At 51.9% G+C, this 17,752-nt stretch overlaps 3 protein-coding genes across 3 annotated transcripts; 1 reads left to right on the top strand and 2 right to left on the bottom strand.

Annotated features, from left to right (window-relative positions):
* Positions 1 to 1,291: 1,291 nt before the first annotated feature.
* COL26b_009227 (uncharacterized protein) lies at positions 1,292 to 6,262 on the top strand (the record flags this gene model as incomplete). Its single annotated transcript, XM_053181963.1, has 4 exons — positions 1,292 to 1,591; positions 1,652 to 3,232; positions 3,284 to 4,099; positions 4,247 to 6,262. 4 exons carry the CDS (start codon positions 1,292 to 1,294, stop codon positions 6,260 to 6,262), a joined length of 4,713 nt encoding a protein of 1,570 aa, XP_053034079.1.
* A 1,976-nt stretch (positions 6,263 to 8,238) lies between these two features.
* On the bottom strand, positions 8,239 to 11,361 carry COL26b_009226 (uncharacterized protein; the record flags this gene model as incomplete). Its single annotated transcript, XM_053181962.1, has 1 exon — positions 8,239 to 11,361. One exon carries the CDS (start codon positions 11,359 to 11,361, stop codon positions 8,239 to 8,241), a length of 3,123 nt encoding a protein of 1,040 aa, XP_053034078.1.
* A 2,440-nt stretch (positions 11,362 to 13,801) lies between these two features.
* On the bottom strand, positions 13,802 to 15,354 carry CBH1_3 (CENP-B protein 1; the record flags this gene model as incomplete). Its single annotated transcript, XM_053181961.1, has 4 exons — positions 13,802 to 13,804; positions 13,865 to 14,059; positions 14,124 to 14,834; positions 14,887 to 15,354. 4 exons carry the CDS (start codon positions 15,352 to 15,354, stop codon positions 13,802 to 13,804), a joined length of 1,377 nt encoding a protein of 458 aa, XP_053034077.1.
* Between the last annotated feature and the right edge of the window lie 2,398 nt (positions 15,355 to 17,752).

The raw sequence follows: 17,752 nt of genomic DNA, 5'->3' as shown, positions 1-17,752 counted from the left end.
AGACTTCGACGGGAGACTGGTCTTCAAATTTGGCTTGGTAATGTCTTCGTGAGATAATGAGCGACCAGCATGAACGTTGTGGCTTGATTCAACTGGATATTGCTGGCGGGCCCCTCCCGAGATTTCATGGTCAGCGGCCGGACTGGGTTCCTCGTATCCTTCGTCAAGTTCATCGGCTCGCTCTTGCACCAGACCCTTCTGCTGCGAGAGTATGTCTTGCGATTGCCTGGAAGCTGGCAAGTCGCCTGGAACACGGCACGAATTTGTTGCTTCGAGTCGGAGGCCAAGCGCGATGCCAGAGTCCGGATAGGATTCAGCCGATGAAGTGTGGTTCTGGCATGTGTATCCAACAAAAATCGTTCTTTTCTGAACGAAATGACCAGGTCTGCCATAGCTCGCGCATTTGTCAATATCGTGCTCGTAGTAAAGGCAGCTGCAAGCGCTGTACAGTTCGATGATCCGATAACACATGGTGATTGCTAATGGCCAAGAATATGGGATTAAGTAGCGCCGCAATGGCGTTATGAAGGCGGGATACTAGTGGGAACAGGACCTTCAACCCCGCGTTCACTTCATGGCCATGTCTAGCCTTGCGTCGGATTTCGGACACGCAGTGCACACATGATTCGTTGATTTTGACTCGGTCTCCGTCTCGTCCTCACCACTCAGCGTTGGCTGCACTTATCGATAGCTGTGGGTGGGTGCATCACTGGCGGCTGGACTGCTAAAGCGTCGGTAGGGATAATCAAGTTCACAGCTGTGTAGTGCAAACATCACTTAAAGAAATTCACGGCATTTATCCTGTGGCTTATCGGAGCACAGCTGAAAGCCTTCGCTACTCCCAGAGGTTTCTGCTGTCGATTACATCTTCAATAATAAGGTACTAGGTACGCTTGGCGACTGCAGTCCCAGGAGCCTAGGCAGTACAGGCAGCATTTTACCAGACTGTACTCCGGCATTTACGACTTGCCGATTGCGATTCTGTGCCGCAGATCAACCCCCATGCCTCTGATTATGGTAGCGGATTGGACCGGTCAGCGGGTCTAATTTCAGCATGCATGTAGGATTAGGCTGCAGTCTTCGCCAGAATTGGCGACTTAGTTGCGACGTACACTAGGCTGCACTCAAACAGACAGGAAAAAGATGTGGGCCAAGTTCTCAGCTTTTACAAAAGATCCATTGCTCATGCCGAGGTTTCCCTTCATGAGATCTTAAATATCGGAGCCCAGGTGCGATTCAGCTTCCCCAGTACCCATGCTCCCTGTTTTCCATCACCAACCAAGAACACGGAATGAGGAACCATCAGCAGCCGAATTTGCCCCAGAGCAGAACAGCCAAGGGAGGTATATCGATGGATAAGATATGGGCTGAAGCCGCTGCATCATTTGAAAGCATCTGTGGAGAGTCATTGAAGCGAGGTGAAGTTCAGAGTTTTGAGGATGTTCAGAGAAGAATTGAGAAAACTTGCGAGAGGGCTTCAGGTTCAGAGTCAAAGCCAGAAGACAAGTGGGACACTGCGAAAACGGTCGGACTCAAGTCGTTGGAATACTTGAAGTTGCTTGTTGGAGCTGCGGCCCAAGCTTCATCTCTGGTATGGTTTGAATGCCTGAACGACTGCATCACCTGTTCAACATTGACTCAATATTTGTAGATCCCCATACCTCCTGTGGCAGCAAGCATTACTACAACAGCGCTTTCCTTCGTCTTTGATATCCCTCAAACCATCAGGGGCTACAACAACGCTATTGATAGCGTCTTCAGCGAAGTTTCTTCGGCACTGTCTCAGTTTCAGATTTACCGATCTGTGGAAAATCTTGATCCGTTGCTGGTTGAGCAAATCCACCTGGTTTTGGTTAGTTTCGTCAAGATCTGCGCCCATGTCGTCAAGTATCGCCAGAGTCGCAAACGCGACCGCTTCTGGGAGCAGACCAAGCTCATCTTGGGCGAGAACTCGGGTTTGAGCGACGAGATGGCCGAATTCAAGGGGTTTCTCCAGGGTCAACGTGACGTTGAAGGCACCGTGACGCTTGCTGTGGTTGCAGAAACGAGGAAGGACATGGCCGTTGCACTCGAGAAGATTGTCGTTTTCGGCAAGATCGCCGAGGAAACGCATCAGACGGTGCAAGAGACGCAGAGGGGCGTGCAGTCTCTGAATGACGACTCAGATCGCACCAAGACTCTGACCAAGATTCGCGATATTCTAGGTGTGCCATTGACGGTTCACCTTGACACGACAACCACGCAGACATGCGTCGACCTCGCCAACAAGTGTCTCGACAACACCGGTTCATGGATCTGGAAACATAATGCATACCTCTCCTGGACTGCGGGTAAAGAGAGAGACGTGCTCATCGTCTCTGGTCCTCCATCCTCTGGCAAGACGTCAGCTTGCGCTCTAATCACCAAGCGTCTGGAGGAGCAAAAGGACCGTACCTACGTCGCGCATTACTTCTTTCCACCGAGTGCTAGAAAGTCGGATGACAACAAGAACTCCGTGCAGTCTGCCTTGAAGTACATGGCTTTTCAAATTGCTCGGGTCGATGCCACGGTACTGAAGACGTTGGGAAAAGCCTGCGACACAAAGCCGGCAGTCTTTCGCTCCTCTACAAGCTCGGATCTGATTAATATGTGGAAGGAACTCAACATTGGGGCGGCTGGTTCGGGAGCCACATACTATTTTGTGTTTGACGGCGTCGAGAACCTACCTGACGCACAAGCTGGGATGCTGCTGGACTTTGCTTCCGACTTTCAGCTGGAGCAAGAGTCGGCCGGGCGGGCGCGTCTACTGATCAGCGGCACGAATAGCTTGTTTGACAAGAACGCGAATGTCAGCGGAGCGCTTCGAATCGACATGGAGAAGCACAACCAAGACGACATGCGCATCCTCATTCAAGATACGCTCAACAAAAATGGAATGCTGCAAAGCACGAAGCCAAATTCTGAACAGGAAAGGGCAAAGGCAAAGATTCTCGAGAAGATACCTCCGAAGGTTGACGGAAAGTACTCACTCTTGCGCTTCGAGTTGGACAGGTTGATGCGACAACTGAGCAAGCGGACTGCAATTCAGGAGCTCGACGAAATGCTTGATCAGACAATGAGCAGCCTAGAAGCCGCTATCAAAGACCTGGAGCGCTCCTTGACCGCAGACGAGATTTCAGAGCTCAATGAGTTGCTGAAATGGGTCATGTACAGCCATGATTACATGTCTTTAGCACAGCTTGAGGCCGCCATGGTAAGTTTGTTCGTGTTCGAAGTAAGACGCATAGACTCATGCGGATTATAGGTATTGACCTCCGACATTGCTTCACTGACGTCCCTCGAGTACGTAATTCGGACCAAATACTCGGCTATACTGAGCATTGAAGATGAATATTACGTTTATCTCCAGGACGGAGTGGAGGAATATTTGCAGAAGGTTGACACCTCTTCCGGACAATCGCAACAGTCAACGGGAGGATCGACCATCAGTATGACTATTTCCATCAACAATGTCGACCAAGAGCTTTGTGGAAATTTCCTGTGGGACCTTGCGGACATGGCAATTCGAAATAAGTTCAAGTTCAACTTCGACGGCGAGGCTTTCAACCCAGCGCACAGCAGCAAGAGACCTCTTGCCGTTGACGAGCTCGAAGCAAACTACACCATTGTCACTCAGGCTTTCAAGTACTTGAGCAACGAGCCCACGGATGCGACACAGAATGTTGGCCGTTATGTTGTTGAATTTTTACCGTACCACCTCAATCGCGTTCGCGAGCTCGAAGACGAGGACAAGGGAATGCTAAGAGATGATCAGCGTTCAGAAATTGGCCAGGGTCTGTATAAAATCTTCAAAGACGACACAGTCTTTCAACGCCACATCAAAATCTGGCAGGATATTGAGTGGTCTGTGGACGAGATGAGAGCCATCCAAACGTGGCTTATGGACTCCGCAGCGGTGCGAAAGGTGGATAGGAAATGGCGTACGGCTGTCCAGAGGGCTTCCAGTCCTATTACGGGCTACTTGAATGAATTGGTGAAGACGGTGTTGCGGGGCCTCTTGAGACAGAGGAGCTGGCAAATGTACAACGCTTCAAAATGGCTGAAACGCTTTATGGAACTGGTAAGTAATCCGCAACTAGCCAATCTCCATTCAGATCTGTATATTGACGTAAGTCAGGACCAAGTTCATCCCGCGCCGTCCCCAATATCTCCAGACGATTCCAACGAGGAGAAATACGAAGTAGACTAATACATTGCTTCTCTTGAGGGTAATCTTGACTGGGAAACCACAAACAAATGGTGTCAAGATGTACTGGGTCTGCCAGACACTGATCTGGACTCTCTGTGGTATGAGGGTCTGGCCAAGGCCGCATCGGCAAAGAATGACTATGAGGCGGCAATTTCGCTATACAAGCGAGCTATCGAATGCGATAATCCGAGCTGGTTGTGCTACCGTGAACTCGGGGTGGTATATGACTGCCTAGACTTGCAAGCGGACGCCATCGCACAGCTTGAGATTGCTCTAGACAGAGCAGCGCAGGACAACGCGCACCCCGAGGGCAACAACGTGGAAATTGTCACAATGCATATCATGCTGGCGGGAATTGCTGTGAAGATAGACAACGTGCGTCAAGCGGCGACCCACTATTCAATTGCTTGTGAAAGCAAGGAAATATCACAAGTCATATGCGGCCAGATAGGTCTTCTCCAAGCGACCTTGAGTCTCGCTGACCCTGCAGAAGTCATACAGGTGTTGGAGAAGATCTTTTCGAAGACTGACCAAGAGTTGGCACTTGAGTTTTTCAGATCGGTGATGCTTGAGGATGGCTATGATTCCCTTATCTGGGGCGTATTCCGCTCAGCCAAGGAGGACTCAGGTCTTCTCAAGGAGATCATGAAATCGATGGAGTCCGCCACTGCGATCCTTCACCGGAGGGATGCCAACAAGATGTCCAGTGTGCAATACGTCGACGATGAAATCAGGGGCATGTTGTTGTATTACCAAGGTGTAGGAGCTTACAACTTTGGGGTCTCGACTAATGGCAGAGATCCGACAGAAGAGGCCATACGGCTTTGGACGGAAAGCAGAGACTTTCTCAAGAGATGCGGCGGACCTAGCGCGCTCAGGGCGCGCTCCAAAGCTACATCAGCACTCTCGAACCACTATTTCGAGAAGTTATTGGACGAGGGGTTGCAACATGACCACATGGAGGCACTAACCAAAATGGCGAAGGACGACTCTGAGGTTACAAACATCGATATGGAATCTACTGGACTTTTGGGAGCTCTCTACGCGCGGAACAACGACAGGGAAAGCGCCCGAGAGGTTCTCCGGCATCGAGTCAAGGAAGCTTTGCAAATTCTTTCGGACGACATTCCCGAGAACGACTACGTGGGTTTCGAAATGCTCTTCCAGAATTTCTTGCAATGCCATGATCTAGAATACGCTGCCGTCGCATTGTCTCTTCTAATCCCACCGGACACCGTCACTGTGGCCCTGCAATTCAGTCCTGAGGACTTGAAAGACGTCAGACCAGAGGACAGGCAGCGGTTGTTGGAGGTAGTAACCACTTTAGCGCACGACATCATCCAGGCTACAAGGGCTCAGGTTCCGGATCTCTACAAACAGTACCAACGCCTCGATGCTGCCCAAGCTTACTTCGAGGATCAGGTTGCCACAGCTGAAAGCAAGGATAACGACAAGGACAACGGCAATGTAGAGACACAGAACGCAGCCGACGGCGACAACCAACCTACGCCAAACGGAGATGTGGCCACTTTCCACGCGCATTCTTTGCTTCGAAGCAGGCTGTTTGACCCTGAGATCGAGATCTACATGACGAACGTACGATGGGGCGCTCATTGTGATGGTAGTAGTCCCGATGGAAAGAAATGCACCAATCTGGCGAACCGAGACCAGAATTTCTTTCACTGCACGCACTGCGCCAATCGAGACTTTTGCGAAGAGTGTCTCGCTCGATTGCGCGATCCTGACTCTGACTCGAGGGATGTCTGCAGCCCGAAGCATCAGTGGTTACGTATTCCTCCCCAAGGAGACAGCTTGTATTTCGGGGATTTGGCCAAGAGAGTCCGAAAGCCTTCGGTGAAGGCCATGGAAGGGGACGACAGTCTGTTCATAATAACTCCTGCTGGTGATGAGGAGTGGATCTCAGTGCAGGCTTGGCAAGACGGGTTAGTGAAGGAATGGAAGATTTCACAGGAGTTGAAAGGCGACGGAGGACTGCGACCCCCGCCTCCGCCCCCGCTGGAGGGGAATCACTAGATGTTGGAATGTCGTTAACGTGCGGACGTTTTGTAAACTCAGAATTTCGATGAAGCTTATACGTCCCCGTCGATACATGCAACCTAGTGTTGAATTCATAACGTCGTGTCTGATCGAATGACTTATCGCTCAAGTAGAGGGGGTTATCTCCCCACCGGCCAAGCGTCTGGCAACTGCACTGCAACTTCCCAAAAATGATACTTCGTGTAACTTTCAAGCTCAAATCAACAACCAGTATTGTACATGCTAACCACGTCAAGTTCAGTAGAAAATCGTCGTACAAAATGTTTGCGTGCCGTTGTACCGCTAGCCGCGCTTTCGTACTAGCTAATGTAAATGCCACATTCTCTGCCTTCGGAGTTTCGTGAATCATATCTCGCCTCCCACTGATGACTTAGATAGCTCAGAGTTTGGGTTTCGCCGTGGGCGTGACCGTGGCTGATGCGTAGACTGTCGTGACCAAGGTAGTGCCTCCTGTTTCCTGGACGTCCACGATGCAGTCGCCCTTGGAACCTTGCTGAATCTTGGCGCAATCCTCGTCGGTGAGCTTGGAGGTAAGCTTGATGCACAGATCGTCAAAAAGGTCTGCATTTTTCCCACCCCTTTCTGCGCAAAGGGGTATGATGCCATGGACGTTTTCGCCGTTCGCGTCCGCGCAGCGACATCTAAATAACTCTTGAGAGAGGGCGGTGCTACATATGGTGAGTCAATAATGCTCTGGCGAGGAAAGTTTGCGAACGTACCTGAAGAAAGCGGCAGCTAGTGTGAGTGCGGAGGCCTTCATTTTGCTGGATTACACGTGGGAGTGATGTCGATTGTTGAATGTTTTTGGGATCTCTATTTCGGAGAATAGCTTCAAGAATGCAAGAAGTAGACAAACAATGTGGTCATGAGGCTGGCTGATAAAAAAAGGGCCTTGCATGACCAGCGGCATGGGCTATTTATCATTGATGACGTGGAGTAGTCCGGTAGACATTCATCTCCGGAGAACGGGAACGGTGGATACAGCCCTACCAGCTACCTGGCGGCCTTGAACAGCGTGCCGACGTCGCAATCAATGGCGCAGCGAATTTACAATAAAATCCGCGTTACTGACTCAGTAAGGGCCATCAAGAACGCTTCTAGAAGACAGCCTCCCAATGTGAAACAGGACATGCCCTGCTGATGCGAAACCTGCTCCCCGACTTTAGCCAGCTTGGAAGGCCTCGTGCTAAATAAAGCAGCCTTGATCCCAGTTCGCATTACTGACAACTGCGGATGAACTATCTATCACATTCCAACCGTTTTCTCGGCTCATCTTGGCGAGCGGTGCCTTTCTTCAACCCTACGATACTCGTCAGACTTGCCTAATTATGCGGTGCGCAGCCCGGATTGTGGGGTTTGACAAAGTGGCTCCTCGAACTCTATTTTCATGTCCTTTGCCGAAGGCAGCAAAGACTTCAGAACATCGCAATGTGCGTAAAACAGTGGAGCGACCTCAAATAAACTACAGTGAACTTTAAAATACTCACATATTTTGCTTTTGCCGGATTCAAATAGCAGCTTTCGGGACGCCAATCTTTCCCGCTTCGCCGTCATTGCCTGTGACTTCACAGACGGCTCGATCTAGTCTCCTAGAGTACAAGTTCCAAGCAAACTCGAATTACCTCATCCGAACCCTTACTATTTTGTGTTGGTCTGAGATTACTCTACTTGTCTGGTGTGCTGATCATTGTGGGGCCGGGGAAACCGAAAGTTTGGTCTGGCTCAGTCGGCATCTGTAACACACTCAGGCTCAGGGGCAGCCGACGGAATAGTGAGCTCTGAGCCAGGTCTCTCTAAGGGTCTTACGAGCGTAATGACGGGCATGCAGCACACCATCATGTTCAAAATATCGAAGCCGGCTTCAGACTTTTTAACATTAATATTGAATTCTAGTCTGGCCGCTCACGTGTCTAGGCAACCTGTTTCTCTGCGATTGTATTCCGAGTCATCGCTCACCACGCAACTCTAGCAATCGGACCTCGTGGGAATAGTCCTACAGCCAGCTTTCGAATCTCGTCCATGAACAAGATGCCCAACGCCAAAGGCACGGGAATAAGCCAGAATTCAATTGGAACGGAAGCTGTGCCGAAAAGCTTCTGAATCCCGGGAACTTCGGTAACGAAAATCGCGATCGCGAGACTGATGATAGCGCTCGCAATAAGCCACGGGTTTCGTCTCTCCTTGGTGATCGGATCTGCCTGAACGATACTGAGTCTCCGGTTGCGAACCGCGAGGATATTGCCCCACTGGAGGAACAACAACGTGACAAAGTAGACGCACTGGCCGGTTGCATTGAAGTTGGTGAGCTCATCGAGGGTGTACCCATGGTAGCCTTCAGCATAGCCTTCAAACAAGAAGAAAAGCTCATGAATTGGGAAGCCGGCGTACTTCCACATGTAGAAGAAGAACATTGAATGCGCGCAGACCGTCTCCATGAATCCCGTGAAGAGGTATGCTTGCGCGTAGATCTTGAGATTGATGAGGTGATCACGCTTGGCATTGCGAGGGGGTAGAGAAAGCAAATCAAACTCTTGCTTCTCCATGATGAGCGACAGAGAGAGGAACAGGTCGGTGAAGACGCAGATGACTATCATGAGAAAGACGCTCAACGGTAGAGGAACTCCAAAGAAGGCGTTAACGAGCACCGGCCAGATCTCAGACCAGCTGCCTGCAGGAAGAAGATACGCAATGACCTTCTGCAGATTCTGAAAGACGAGACGTCCGAGACGAATGGCTTCGACGATGGAGTCAAACTGATCCATGAGAACAAGATCCGCTGCCTCAATCGCAACATCACTGCCTGTGACGACAGCTACGCCGACATCAGCAGCCCGAAGTGCCGGAGCATCATTGACACCGTCACCAGTCACCGCAACCACATTCTCACGGTCGCGAAACTCATTGACGATGCGCAGCTTCTGCTCAGGAGTCGTGCGCGAGAAGACAATCTCGTCGTACTCGCAGACAATGTCCCAGTCTTGTGCCATCAGACGAGCGACGGAAGCTCCCTCGAGAAGGAGACTGCGGCCGTTTCCAGCAAGGCGCTCACGTCGAAGCTCTTCGGCTGTGGGTGTCATACCCCTCCTGATGGTGTCAAAGGTGTCGGGCTCCGATGTGGTGAAAATGCCAATGTTGTGGGCTATGGCGGCGGCAGTAATGCCGTAGTCACCAGTGACCATGAAGAATCTCGCCCCAGCACGCCGGCAGTTGGCGACGGTGGAGGCGGCCTCCGTCCGGGGAGGGTCGATGATACCCAGAATGCCCACAACAGTGAGGTTCTCCAAAGCTTTCATCGCAACTTCGTCGCTGAAGGCATTGGTTCCAGGAGAATGAACAGTCTCCAAGACTTTCTCGCAGATGACCACAACTCTCTCAGCGTTGCGAGAAAGCTTGTCCTGAATTTCTTCGAATGACGTCTTGGCATTTGCGCCAAGGGCCTCGGTTGATTGTGTTCTCCCCGACCAGAAGCTGGAACAGGCTGGCAACAAAACGTCAGGTGCCCCTTTGACAAACATGCGGAAATAGTTGCCCTTCTCCGCGGCACCTTCGTGGACCAGTGTAAGCATCCACTTGTTCTTGGAGTTGAATGGAATGGAGAACACTCGTGGGAAATTCGACACGATCGCGTCCCCGTCTCGGGCTGAGGCAGCAAACTTGAGGACAGCTACGTCCGTGGCGTTGCCCTCGGCTATTCTCTCCCGAGGGGGTAGATGCATCGAATCTGCTCCGAATGATGCGTCATTGCATAGGAGGGAAGCTTTCTGTAGCATAGAAAAGATCGCATCGGGCTTCTCCGTGTTGAGAGCTTGGTGCACAACGTCAGGTGAACTAAGGAGCTGGTCCACGAACGCGACAGAGTTGACAGTCATCTGATTCTGTGTCAACGTCCCAGTCTTATCAGAGCATATGACATTGACGCAACCCAAAGTTTCAACAGTAGAGAGACCCTTGGGGAGGATGTTGACCGCCTTCATCCTTCGGGCGACCATCATGAGTGTCAATGCGACAGCCACCGGCATGCCCTCGGGGATAAAGGCGACGACGCAGCCCATAACATTGTTCAACATTTGAACCACGTTCATGTACGAAGGGTGATCACGCTTCAGCCAAGCGATCCAGGCCACAAAGATCAGGAGCGCCAGGAAGACTGTGAGAACGACGATGATTCGAACGAATCTCCAAATCTCCTTTTGAATCAGTGTGACCTTCTCTCCGACGTCTGTTGTAGCTCGAGCAACTCTTCCCATGACCGATTGAGCACCAGTCAAGATCACAACACCGATGCCGTGGCCGTTTACGACGGTTGTGCCCATCAATGCAATATTACGACTCTCGAGAAAGTTTGGGTCGGTCGAGTCGATGGCGCCTTCGACCTCGTCGGATTCGCCGGTGAGGACGCCTCGATCGAAATGGATGTCGCCTGAGTGGGAAAGAAGTCGAAGATCAGCTGGGACCTTGCTGCCGGTACGCAGGTGAACGATGTCGCCCTCGACAAGCTCCGATGCGGTCATTCGCTTGACGGAACCATTCCGCATGACGAGTGTCTCGGAGGGAAGGAGGTTGGTGATGGACTTCATGGTCTTCTGAGTGGACCAGTCTTGAAAGGCGGAGAAGCCAGCCTGGAGAAAGATGACGATAAGGATCAAGACAGCCATGGCAAGATTCTGGGCGGAGGGAGGATCGCTCAGGGGTTTCCAGCAGATGAAAAAGATGATAGCGCCGATCCAGAGAACGGAGCAAAAGCCACCAAAGACGTAGACGAAGAGTTTCTTGAGGTAGTTTGTCTTAGGCTCTGGGAGGGTATTGGGTCCGTTCTTCTGAAGACGAGTAGACGCTTCGTCTTCAGGAAGTCCTTGATCTGGCGAAACGCCGAGTTGCTGGCAGACCTGAGCACCAGGAAGGGTATGGAAGTTGAGCTCAGCAAAGTACTCATCGTCGCCTTCCTTGGCCGCCTTGAGGTCAGGCTCTGCATTCGCAGCAGCGTGCTGGGACTCGGAGACGTGAATTGAAAGAGTTCGATAGCCGATTTGGATACCAAAGTTTTCCGAAGTGCTTTGTCGTCGGCGCCTGGACATGGAGCTAGCAGCTGAGTGTGCTGATCGCGGACGGCCGGCACTCTGGTTGTTGGCCGGTCTTCCTCGACTTTGATGTCCCGTCTCCTCGTCACCGCGAAAAGATATATGAGCGTTGTGACTCCCGCCAGGGCGAGTGTCTTCTGTCATTTTCTTGGAGTCTTCCATGGCAATGATGAGAAATAGGCCGTACAACAGCTCGACGTCAAGTGACAAGAAAGGCGATGCACGCAGGGGCAAAACAAGGGATGCAAAGAAGATGCAATGCAACAGTATCTGTTTCACCGACAATCCAAAATTTCAATTCAAATTTTTATATGCTGAAGCTCTTGCAATTTTGTCTTGTGCAGGCGGCCTCTTCCAGAACGTCACTTACACGAGCCCTGAAGCGACGGGGGAGAATGCCAAGAGAAAATGCCTCATACAAAAAGGGGGATGCGCCCTTTCTCCCTTTCGGACGCAAAGGACATCCATTACGTTAAAATTACCTACAAACTCCAATTTCCCCATGGGAAACGGGCGCAGAGTCCCCCAGATAATAGCAACGCCGTACCAATCGTTTGCCAAGAAATCTGGCGCCTGGTCATCAACACCAGATATGGCAAACCGAGCATCATGATTGTTAATCCCTCAGCCGAGACATCACATGGAAAACAAGTCGGTGAATGCGTTCGGTAATACGTATCCATGGGCACTTTTGTACTCTGGTCGTTGAGCTTTAAAATAGGGCCAGGAATCGTGGCTTTGGGACGAAAATCCTGATCCAGCACTTCACTTCGTCTTTGCCTCCCTCTCCTCCACGCTTCTCATGCCATTCTCCATATGAGTCCGACAGGCACTCCGGATGCAGCCTCAAGCCAGTCATCAGAGGCCTGGGAGCCTTCCAAGCAACCCGGTGCTGTCGCAGCCGCCCTCTGCGTCGCCTTTGCGTTGTTGATCGGCCTGGGCCTGTATATGTTTGCCTGGAAGAAGGTGATCATTCATCGCCGCCCATTCCTGCCGACATCCACGCCACAAAGGATGCCCCAGAACCAGTACCGGCTTCCAGTCTCAATACCGCTCACTCGGTCCCGCACAATTCCCCCGCCAACCAGACCTCCGTTGGCCAAACTTGCTCACAGCAAGCTTGATACAGCCGCCCAGCTCGCCACAGCGACGACGTGCTCAGTCTGCCTAGATGACTTTGCTGCTGGAACTGTGGTAGCTCAGCTACCATGCGGTCACATCTTCTGCTCTGAGTGCATTGAGCCATGGCTTATGAAGCACGCAGTCACATGCCCACTGTGGTAAGCTTGGTCATCAACTCTCACACAATGACTGCTGTGCTCACACCGGTACATAGCCGGGCTCATTTGAAGTCTGATTTGCGTCACTAATGGCTGGATGTAAACAAACGATACATTTATTGTCCATTTTCTTAACCGAAGGTGAGAATGTGGCACGTTTACATCGGCAAGTTTTGATGGTGGATACGATAGCTTATACATAGGCTTCACTTCATGCCCGTGTTATATGACCAATACATCTATCAACTTGTCAAGCGACGTCACACCAGACTTGAAGTTTTCTTCAGGTCGCCGTCGGGTTATATTCCAACCAAGGGTGACGCGTTGAAAGAGACAGCTCTTGCTGTGCGTGTCCTTGCTGTGCGTGTCCTCATTTTGCAGGCTGCTTCGAGTCGAGGAAAGTGGTTGTTTTTACTGGACTCTTGGCAGAAGAACTGTGAATCTCTGGTCATTACTGGTAGGATTTGTCTCTATTTCAGTGTGGGTTAACATGCAGTTCAAGCGAAGAAATCACGTGGTAGCCCCTAAGTCATGTACATATATAAACTCTTCCCGTATTGCTTCTTGCAGTGCGATCCTACATGCATGCATTTGGCATATCAGTTGACTTTCATCGGCGCTAGGTCTCAGAAATCCCCAGTAACGCTCTCCGTGGTCGCTGTGTCAATGGATGAGTAGATGCTATTCGACTGGTAGCACTGTCTAAGACTCTGAGTCGTCAACTCTTCTCAGGTACCCGCAACGGTGGTTCTCAAAGAGATGGTCAGGCTCTTGCGGAAGGTTTCTGCCGTTTGAATCACCTCCGTAGGTGTAGATGATCTTCAATTTACATTGCTTACGAGCAATACGGTAGCCCAATAAACGGTGATGTTTACATATGTTTAATTATACGAAGCCTGCAGCTTACACAGACCACCGCTGTCATATCACGCGAACAATGATTATTATCGAAAGAGGCCAGTCCAAAAGACTAGCAGAGAATTTTATTCGGTGACTCTTCATTGCATCCGAGAAGCCGAAGACATCTGTGTATGTACAGGAGAAGAAATCATTTACACCAGAATGGTCAAGAAAGTGTGCCCTTAGCCGTTCAGCCACCTTCCACGCGCGGGTTACTGAGCTTAGACCGGTGGCCACGGGAGTCGAAAAATGGCTTATTACTGTTTGAATGAGTGTCAGCATCAGTTGAAAGAAGGAAAGGGATGCATAGGGCTACTAACAGCAGTGCCGGCAGAGTTGAAGGTGGAGCCGATGGGGCCGACCTTGATGTTGGAGAAGATGACGGTGGAGTCGGGGGCCTGGGACTCGACGTCGGCGGGGACACCGGAGCTGGTGCTGCAAGTGCCGCGAGCGGTGCCGAGGCCGGTCTTGTCGGTGGGGTAGGTGGAGTCGAGCCAGAGCATGTTGGAGTGGTGCTGTAAGAAACATGTTAGCCAAGTGTTTCTTCATCATAAACAAATGGTGGGTTTTGCAACTCACGTCATCCCAGACAGACATGACCAGAACCATACCCTCAGAAAGAGCCTTGCCCATCTGAGGAAGACCGCCCTTCTGGGTGAAGACATCCTCGTCGCCGAAAGCCTTCTTCTGAGCAGTGCAGAAGCCGGGGGTGATGGAGTTGCCGTCGACGCCGGCGATGTCAGACTTGGAGTTGGCAAAGACCTTGCCGTCCTGGACGTAGAAGCGCTTGATGTCGGTGAGGGCGCCGCCGGACTCGACGAACTGGGTGACGACGGTGATCTTCTTGGAGGTATCGATGGCGAACTGGGAGCCCTTGCCGTAGAAGGAGGTGTTGCCCATGCGGTAGCTGTTGAAGTCGCAGCCGTCGGGGTCGCACTGACCGGCGTAGCGGGTAGTGCTGTAGGTTCCGCCGCAAGCGTCGCCGGAGCAGCTCTTCTGGCCGATGGTCTCGCAGGGGTGCGGGGTGTAGGCGGTGGAGACGGAGTTGGCCTCCCAGATGTCCATCTCGGAGCAGCAGGAGCCCATGTTGCCGACGCCGGCGTTGGCGTCGTTGGAGGACGGCGTCCAGCCCTCGACGTTAGCCTTGCCGTCGATGAACTTGAGGTCGCGGGGGCACTGGGAGTCGCAGTATCCGGTGCCGTACTTGGCGCCGGCCTTGTTGGTGGGGAACTTGGCGACACCACCGTCCGCGTCCATGGAGACGAAGTAGAGGGCGCCGTTCAGGCCGCACTGAAATCCTAATCAGTTTTATACTCATTGTAGCGGGGTGTGTTGAACTTACACCAAGGTTGGAGACGTCGACATCAAAGGTGAACTCCTGGCCGAGAAGCTTGAACATCTCGTACTTCTCGCCAGCGCTGTCCATGAGGTACATGCGAGAACCGATGTTCTTGCTGTAAGGACCCTGCTGGACGAATTTGAGGCTGAGGGAGTTGCCCGTGGTGCTAGCACCGTAGGTACCGGAGTAGTCGGCGCCATCGAGACAGCACTTGGAGGCACAGTCCTCGCCAGTGCTGCAGATGGAGGTATCCCACTTGTTGCCGGTGTAGCAGTTTGTGCTGCCGCTGGTCTGGTGAGTCCAGCGCCAGTTGGCATCGACGGTGATGGCTCCGTTGTTGGTGGTGCAGGAGCCTCCGGCAGCGCAAGTGGACCAGGTGAGGGCAGGCTTGGTCTCAGTGTTGAGGGTGCAGACCTGCTGCGCGCGGACAGCAGCCGCTAGGGCCGCGATGGCGGAAACCTTGGTCAACATGGTGGTTTTGGTTTAAGGGGCAAAAGGTTGGGAGTTCAGTCGATAAAGACGGGACGAGGAGAATAGAAAAAGAGTGGAAATATTCAGACGGTCTGAAGAAAAAGAGTGAATGGCAGGGCCAGAAAAGAATGTCCGAGTGGCTTGGGATGAGGAGGGGAGCAAACCTTCAACTGAGGGGATGGCCTCGGCCAGCTTATATAGACTCTCGAAAACTGTTTCGAAGTGCCATTCAAGGTTAAACTATCATGAGATGGGCGCTGTGCTGTTGGACTGAGCCCCCTCGCTCTCTCTCGCATGTCCCCCCGAACACTCTAATCTCCGGCCAGGGGCTTGTCAGGTTCCTCTAAGTGAGTGGTGATGCTTTCAATTGGGAACACTCATCCGGGTGGCTCTGATTCATTGGAGAGGCGATGTCCCGGTGGGACCAAGGCGCCAAAAAAGATCGGATGTCTTCCCGCTCTTCCAAGAGGAGGCGGTCCCATATTGGACGAACATGGTCTGAGACCAGGACTTTGGTAGAGCTGGGCACTTTCTGGGCGAAGGCTTGTGAAGGCTTGTCTCGTAGGGCGACAACCTTGGCTCTGTCACTATGTCTGACGGCAAGCCGGCCGCAACAAATTGTTTAATTACCTCAGGACCGGCGAGCTGGTGATGCGGGGATTGGAGGTGGTATGAGCGAGCTCACAGCTCAGAGAAGCACCTGTTGCCGCCTCTTAGAGTGAGGTGACATCGTGCGTCTACTCCGCAAAGCCAAGTTGGGGTTCCTGCAAGGGGCGCCTGGACGGAAGAACTCCCACCGCCCTCCGCTCGCGTGGCCGTGGCTCTTTGCGATTGGTTGGGTAATCTATTCGTCCCCTGCAGAATCCGGAGTGCGCGGCACTTGCAGCGCAGTACCGAAGTCACAGATGCGGATGTGACGGCCTCAGATGACCAACTCAACCACCTTACCTGCGGCACTGGTCTGCACGATGGCAATGTAGGCCGTTAGGCGAAGTGTGAGTTGCCGCAACTCGAGTGCATTAGACCACCCGTCAGATCTGACAACACAACTCCTCGCCGACACTACCGCCCGTCACTTTTAATATTTTTGCCTCAATCTTTCTCATAACAAAATTGACCCATCGTGGTGTTGAACAGTACTAGCAATGGCGCCACGGACAAGCACGTGGGATGTTTTAAAATACAGAGTACCGGGGACTTTTTTCATAGCCATGTGGCTGTGGCTCCGGTTAAAGTGTTCAACTACTGCAGGGTCCAATCTCCTGACTCTGTTCCTTGCATCTAACGCAAAAAAATGGCTTAGGTTTTAACCTTGGATTGCCTGCGTTATGCAAGAAAACAGAGTTAAGTCTTGCATTCGCTGCTGTTTATTCCCTTCTTACCCCTTATGCCCCTTAGTCTATTTTACTTTTTGGCCCCCTATTCCAACTCGGGCAATGCCTGCCGCCCATGCTCTCCCGGCTTGTGATGCCGGCGGTGGGGCCGTGGATCCACGGAGCATCGTACGGAATGGCGGACCGTGAGAAACCAGTCCACCTATCGGAGCCATTGAGCCGAAGCCGTCGTGATTTACCCCGATCTCGGGCTTGTCCCGGCTGAGGCTCAGAGGCAATATCCGCACTTACGTAGTCAATGCTACCCCGAATCTGCAAAAAGTAGACCTTAATATCAATCTGCCGCAAAAGGCCCCTTTCTGGTAGACAAAACCCCTAGCACGCGCACCAAATTCGCGGAGGGTAGCGCGCCGTCGTCTGCGAATGTCAATGATCGCCTTCATATACGCGCCATCTGCGCAAGCAATCTTTTTTCATCAATTCCTTCACTCGGCGTGAGCAGTCAAGCTTTGCGGCTGCCTTGGCGGCGCTTGGCCTCCGAGCCGAGTACCGCTAGTTCGAGTTGAACGGTACTGCGAGACGTTCGGAGATGATGCCGTCATGTGCGAAGCGCTCGGCCACAAGGAAGCGGAAGTGGGAAAATCTTGAGTGTATTCCCGGACCTTGAACTTGGCCCAAAGCCGCAACTCGGGGCCTCCAGAGTAGGGATTGAGAAATCGCGTTTTTTACGTAAAAATTAACGTACTCATACTATCGATAAAAAACAACAGAAAACGGACAAAAATAGCTAACCTAATCGGGTAAAGTGGAGGTTATCCGGGGGATACGGAGCTTCTTTAAGTTAGTACCTAGAACGCCCCCTATAAAGGTTTGTCCGGCCTCCGATCGTTAGCTATACGGGTCTTGTTATTTTCACTGTAAAGTATAACGGTTTGAGCACAAAAGTACGACGTACTGCTAAGAGAACGTTCGTTGTTCTCAATCCCTACTCCAGAGACTTCGCGCTAATGAAGCAGAAGGCGGTGGGTGTGGAGAGTCCATGAGCACTTTGTCTTGTTTATATC

The sequence above is a fragment of the Colletotrichum chrysophilum genome (assembly GCF_026319265.1).
Source record: "Colletotrichum chrysophilum strain AFK26 chromosome Unknown scaffold_87, whole genome shotgun sequence".
NCBI classification, from domain to species: Eukaryota; Fungi; Ascomycota; class Sordariomycetes; order Glomerellales; family Glomerellaceae; genus Colletotrichum; species Colletotrichum chrysophilum.
This window is presented reverse-complemented; position numbering and strand designations above follow the sequence as displayed.